Raw genomic sequence first — 6,953 nt, forward strand, 5'->3', positions numbered from 1 at the left:
CTTTAAAAGTGTTAAATTGAGGATGGTACCTGTGGAACTCAGAAGTGTGTTGTTGCCCGGGGAGAGAATATGGGTTGTCAGCACTGTAGGCGTTGAGTTTCAGTGGGAACGTGAATGAAGGAGGTGTAAGGGTAACAATAGCTACCGCTTTAGAAGTGGTAGTTATTATATGCCAGGCACTTCCAGTGCTAAGCAGTTTTACCTGCATTGACTCACTTAATCTTTAAAACAGCCCTACCAGGTAAGTACTGTTATCGTTACTATTTCATAGGTGAGAAAAGCAAGACTCAGAAAAGATAGGTCATTTGCCTGAAATTATACAGCTAAGCTAATAGCAGAGCGGAGATTCAAATCTACACTTGCTTCTGAGCTCCCACATGGAACCACTATGATGTTCTTTCTTGAGAGACCCTTGGCATACTTTCTGGACTTAGGTAACTCACCTCGTGGCTATTCTCTGATCTCACAAGATTTTCCTATCATTTCAAAGACGAAAAACAAATTAGGTACAGTAATTCTTCTGAAATATACTTTCTCATCAACAGGAATCTGATCTGTGAAAACCTAGAAGGTTTAAGAGACTAACATGTGCTCTCCTGCAAGTTCCAAAATCCTATACAGGAACCCCCGGTTTCTCCGGTTAGCTTTTCTGCAGCTTCATCACCAGCAACAGACTGGTGTGTTCTGTGATGTCCTTCTGCAGGCAGAAGGTAAGACACAATTGAAAAGTCACTATAGAATACTCACTATAGAATAAGATAAAATGAGTTCAGGGCCAGGGAGTAGAGGACAAAACCAAGAAAATGTATTATCCCCCTTGAGCACTTTAAGTTATTCAGTAGAGAGCTGTTTGTTTCTAGGATAGTTGCTGTTTCCAAGAGTGAAAATGAGACTGCTCTTTTTCTCTTAAAAACTGGAAATAGGGGATCCCTGAGTAGCTCAGCGGTTTAGCGCCTGCCTTTGGCCCAGGGCGTGATCCTGGAGTCCTGGGATCGAGTCCCGCGTCGGGCTCCCAGCATGGAGCCTGCTTCTCCCTCCTCCTGTGTCTCTGCCTCTCCCTCTCCCTCTCCCTCTCTCTCTCTCTCTCTCATAAATAAATAAATAAATAAATTTTAAAAAATGGAAATAGGGGATCTCTGGGTGGCTCAGCAGTTTAGCACCTGCCTTTGGCCCAGGGCGTGATCCTGGAGTCCCGGGATCGAGTTCCGCATCGGGCTCCCTGTGTGGAGCCTGCTTCTCCCTCTGCCTGTGTCTCTGCCCCTCTCTCTCTCTGTGTCTCTCATGAATAAATAAAATCTTTTAAAAAATGGAAGTAACTGTAAAGTTTAGTAAGCGTAGAAATTCTGTAAAAGGTGGATAATAATACAACGGGATGATTGCGAAGATAGAGTTACCATACACCCAACACTTAGAACGATGCTTTTAACATATTAAGCACAATGTAAGTTTTAGACAATACAATTACATATTTTTTTCTTGCCAAGCTATTGCTTAATTTTTCTTTTCTTCAAATTCATGGTTTTTGTTGTTTGTTGTTAGACCTAAAAATACATAGTTTATTTCCACCTCTTCCCTTTAAACTTGGAACGTTCAATCAATATAGAGTCTGGTATGTATTTTTGTTGTTGTTTTAAGTAGGCTTCATGCCCACAGTGGAGCTCAATGCAGAGCTTGAACTCACCACCCTGAGATCAAGACCTGAGCTGAGATCAAGAGTTGGACCCCTAAATGACTGGGTCACCCAGGCGCCCTGAGCCCGGTATCATATAAAAAGCCCAAGACTAGGAGTCAGAGTTAGTCTTCGCTTTCTTTGGTACTTAGAAACTAAGTGACAAATGGGCAGGTCCCACTTCATCCCTCTGGAGCTCACTTTCTTCATTTATAAAGGATTATGACACCCAACATCTTATAGCACTCCACAGTTCGCAGAGTACATACAGTATATAGCCTAGTGACTTATTTGATTCTTACAAAAGCTTTGTAAGATGACATATGGTTCTAGTTCTACAGATGAGTGAATTGAGGCTTAGAGAATTAAGTGACTTGCCTGTTGGTTCTATTAGAGAGTTGGGATTCATTCCTTAATTCAAAATAAGCAAACCAAAAAAAAAAAAAAAGATCAATTACCTGTTGTATATTAGAACAGTGTACTAGCATGGGCAGACAGCATGTATAAAGTCCCTCCTTGTATAAAAATCATGGAAAGAGGAGACCTTGAGACAACCAGTGCATCCAAGTAACTGCAGTATAATAACATTGCAGTAAGTAAAGGCTAATATAGAAGCTCAAGAGAGGGCACCTTCCCAGATGGGAGGAGGTTGGGGTATAAGGGTTAGGGTGATTTTCTTGGAGAAAATGACCTCTTAGATCTCTGGAGGACAAACAGAAGTAGGAGGAAGTGGGGAAATATTTTTCCCAGGCAGAGAAAATACCATGTACAGAATTTTAGATATGACCAACGATTTGTGAGTGGTTCACTATGTCTAGAGGGCAGACTCTAAGAAGTGTATTGATGAGAGATATGGCTAGAGAAATTAGCAGTGTAAGGTCTGAAGTGTTATGCAAAGTAAGTCTTGTCCTCAGAACATTGAGAAATGTATTTGTGTGTGTATATATATATATATTGTATATATATTTTTAAGATTTTTTATTGTAGCGGGGCCTAGGAGGCTCAGTCAGTTAAGCATCTGCCTTCACCGCCAGTCATGATTCCCAGGGTCCTGGGATCGAGCCCTGCTTTGGACTCCCTACTCAATGGGGAGCCTACTTCTCCCTCTGCCACTCCCCCCTGCTTGTATACTCTATCTAAAATAAATGAAATCTTTAAAAAATATATTTATTTTAGAGACAGTCCATGCATGCAGGGAGGAGCAGAGGGAGAGAATTTCAAGCAGACTCCCTGCTGAGCATGGAGCCTGACGCAGGACTCAGTCCCACGACCCTGAGATCGTGACTTGAGTCAAAACCAAGAGTCGGACACTCAATGGACTGAGCCACACAAGCGCCCCAGGAAATGTATTTAAAGGTTTTAAGAAGGTCATAAGTAGCACGTGGGCTGCATGAGAAGAATTATTGTTGAGCACAGATAGGCCATTTTGGAATCCAAAAAAGGGAATGGTGATGTAAAACTAAAGAATTGAGATTAGAGAAAAATGCTTTATAAACAAAAAATTTACAAAACTTGGGGCAGTTAAGGGCATAGGTTCTGTAGCCAAATGGGGTCCATATCCTCTCCCTGTGACTTGCTAACCATGTAATTGTGGTGGGTGTACTACTGTTACTTAGCTATGCCACAGTTTACTCATCTGTAATAACAGCTTCTTTACAGGATTGCAGTGAAGAGTAAATGAATGAATACTGGTAAAACCCTTGCATAGTACATTAGTACATCACATGGCATGCAATAAAGGACAAGAAATAGTAGGGGGGGTTTGTTTTTTAAAGATTAACGTTTGAGGGGTGCCTCACTGGCTCAGTTTAGCATGCAGCTGTTGATCTCAGGGTTTTGATTTCAATCCCCACATTGGGTGTAGAGATTATTTAAAAATAAAAATCTTGACAAGGGATCCCTGGGTGGCGCAGCAGTTTGGTGCCTGCCTTTGGCCCAGGGCGTGGTCCTGGAGACCCGGGATCGAATCCCACGTCGGGCTCCCGGTGAATGGAACCTGCTTCTCCCTCGGGCTCCCGGTGCATGGAGCCTGCTTCTCCCTCTGCCTGTGTCTCTGCCTCTCTCTCTCTATCATAAATAAATAAAAATTAAAAAAAAAAATTCTTGACAAGATGACTTGTAGTTTCCAGGCTTGGGCAGCTGGGTAAAGTGGATACTTATTTTGAAGTAAGAAATGGGAGGTTTTGGGGTTAGGGAATGGAGTTCACTTTATAGAAAGGTTGATGCAGGCTGTGGCATGTTTAGTGTCTCAGGAAAGGTATCTGGGCAGAGATAGAACCTGGGAATCAACAGCAAGCCTTTGGGAATTAAGACCATGAGACTGAGACTGATGGGAAGTGCCCATAAAGAAGGTGACTGAGGACAGATTATGCCTGGCACAGTGCTTAAGAGATCAGGAGAGAACTGAACCTTGATTGTCTACAGCCAAAGCTCATATTCTGTTACAAGCAGCTTCTATAAAAATTTTAAAACTCTCATGAGTCTAAAAAATTTTGAAACCATCCTTTGTGTCAAGCAGTGGGTATATATACCTCAGTGAGCAAGACAAATAGTCTCTGTCCTTGTAGAGCTTCACCTTAGTGAAGGCAGTAGTTACAATATAGATAGCGAAATGCTCTGATAACTAGAGTCCTTCTCTCTGCCCAGGAGCACCTAACCTAGACTTGGGTGGGGTGGGAAAGGCTTTCTGAAAGAAGTAATGTCTAAACTAGATTTCGAAGAATAAAAAGTGGGTTAGCTAGATAATGACACAAGGTTCCAGACAGACAGAAGGAACAAATTTCTCCTATTCGAACTTCCGTGAAGGAAAACAGAGAACGGGCAGCACATTTGGGAGTAAGGACTCTGCTTAGCCAACGAACATGCCAGTTTGCACGAGATAACAGTGTTTGGATTTCCTTCCAGGTGAGGCAGTCCCAGCCCATTGCTGCATCCTGTCAGCCTGCAGCCCCTTCTTCACAGAGCGTCTGGAGCGGGAGAGGCCAGCTCAGGGTCGGAAGGTGGTGCTGGAGCTGGGGGGCTTGAAGATCAGGACACTGAGGAAGCTGGTGGACTTCTTATATACCTCAGAGATGGAAGTATCTCGAGAAGAAGCCCAGGATGTGCTTTCTGCTGCCCGTCAGCTCCGTGTATCTGAGCTAGAATCCCTTCAACTAGAGGGTGGGAAGTTGGTAAAGGCCCCCCAGGGCCGAAGACTGAACCGGGAGTGCTTACAGCCTCCAAGTGCTGCACCAATCTCTGCCAGGGTGGTGGCATCCAGCCGCCGACCTCGAACTCCACTCCCTGCGACCCAGACTCCTTGTCCTCTTGGGCCAGTGAGATTAAAGTCCTCGGGGAAGGAGGAGGGGCCCTTGGAGAAAAGCAACAGACAGAATGCAGAGAACTTGTCCGGCAATCTTCTGCTCAAGAAGAAGGCCAGAGCTTGCCCAATTCCACAAGAAAAGTGTTCTTCACCATCAGGCCACAGCCAGGGACCAAAAGAGAGTAAGAGTGACCCTGCCCTTGCTCCTACGGCACTTTCCCCACCCAGTATGTACCCCTCTGTGGATGAGCGGCTATTGCCCAGAAAGATCAGACTGAGTCGCTCAAAGCCATCTCCTGATATCTGTACATCTAAGCCTTCCAGCATGGTAAGCGGACCCAGCTCAGTACCCACAGTCCCTGGCCGGCGTCTTTGGCGGCAGAAGAGTATAAATAAAGTACCAGAAGACAAGGAGAAACCAGGGAGAGCTAGTCCTCTACAGAGCATCCCAAGCCCATCTGGTCTTGGAAAGACAGGTGGGAGCAAGAAGAGGAGCCCTGAAGTCAGGGCACCTAACTCAGACTCTGCAGAAGAGGGGCAGGTTGGAAGAGTGAAGCTTCGGAAGATTGTCAATGGAACATGCTGGGAGGTGGTACAAGACCCTCCCCTCAAAAACTCTCAAGATAGCCCTCAGATCCCAGAATCTCAATACCCAGAAGAGCCTGCAAGTACTCAGCCATCCTCACTTAATGAGCTGGAAACATCATCTGCTAGGGTAGACCTGTGTCAGGACTCCCCCATGTGCCCTAGGCTACAAGACATTCTGTTATCTGCTAGCCACTCCCCAGACCACCCAGTGGTGAAATCCGAGTTTGGGTCCAGTCTAGAGCTGGTAGGGAAGGAACCTGGGCTGGATATTGACTGCCGAGAGCCCTATGCATTTGACACAGCCCTGCTGGGGCAGCCCTGCGAAGCTGAGGAGTACCGTATCACAAGTGCTGCTGCCACCAGTGAGCTGGAGGAGATCCTAGACTTCATGCTGTGTGGCTCAGACATTGAGCCACCCATAGGGTCTCTGGAAAGTCCTGAAGCCGAGGGCTGCAGGACCCCTAGCTATCACCTGACAGAAACAGGAAAGGACTGGATTGAAGGGGAGGAATGGTGTTTGCCAGACATGGAACTCTGGCCCAGGGAGCTCTCAGGATTGGAAAAAGAACCTGTTGATGAGAACAAAGAGCCAATTGAGCCCTTTAGCCCCCTTGTCATGCACTCTGAGAACAAAGAGCCCATCGAGTCCCTTAGCCCCCTTGTCTTACCCTCTGAGGTAAGTGAAGGGGAGGTACTTTCAGTAGGAGGCTCTTGGACTCCAGATCTGGAAATTACCAGCTCCCAACCACTGGATGGTCAGAGAGAGAAGCTTCACATGGACTCTCTTGACCTTCCCCAAAGGTCCTATGAGGATCTCTCACCTCCCTGTTCAAACTGGATGGACACTAGGCCAGAAGTGTCCCTAAGTATGGATGAGGTATTATATCCTGCTCCAGAAGCAGGCAAGGAGCTACTTGGCAACTCTGAATTGTTGGACCCGCTTCCTGCCAGCTCCGAAGAGGAAGAGATTGATGTAGTGGACTGGACATCAGAGGGGAGGCTGGTGCCCACTGGTATTCCCTCTGTGTGGCCCGACCCCTCCTCAGAGTCAGACACAGAGGTAGACATATTAACGTAGAACAGGAGTACAGGTTAGGGGCAGTGGGAGGGTGGGAAATGTTTGCTAGCAAAGGTATAATGGCAGAGGCTGGTACATGCCCTGTCCTCTTAGCAAAAGAGGCAAGTGTACTGTAGTTCTCTATGTCCCTTCCTCTTCCCTCACCCCCAAGGCTTTGGGAGCCAAGCAAAACTAGTACCATGGGTACAAAATTATGAACTTGAACCATCTTATTTCTTTGTAATCTACTTTCCAGTTAGTGATAAACAAGTGAAATTATAAACTGTGTGGTCCCCAACTCTACCGGGTCATAAAATAACCAACACCAGGTCTTCTAA

The 6,953-nt window shown here is 45.8% G+C and overlaps 1 protein-coding gene across 1 annotated transcript; it reads left to right on the plus strand.

Moving 5' to 3' along the window:
- Positions 1-207: 207 nt before the first annotated feature.
- BTBD18 (BTB domain containing 18) lies at positions 208-6,636 on the plus strand. Its single transcript, XM_055301108.1, has 2 exons — positions 208-710; positions 4,574-6,636. Exons 1-2 carry the CDS (start codon positions 587-589, stop codon positions 6,634-6,636), a joined length of 2,187 nt encoding a protein of 728 aa, XP_055157083.1. The 5' UTR covers positions 208-586.
- The last annotated feature ends 317 nt before the right edge of the window (positions 6,637-6,953 follow it).

This window comes from Nyctereutes procyonoides, unplaced genomic scaffold (assembly GCF_905146905.1).
Source record: "Nyctereutes procyonoides isolate TBG_1078 unplaced genomic scaffold, NYPRO_anot_genome, whole genome shotgun sequence".
NCBI lineage: Eukaryota > Metazoa > Chordata > Mammalia > Carnivora > Canidae > Nyctereutes > Nyctereutes procyonoides.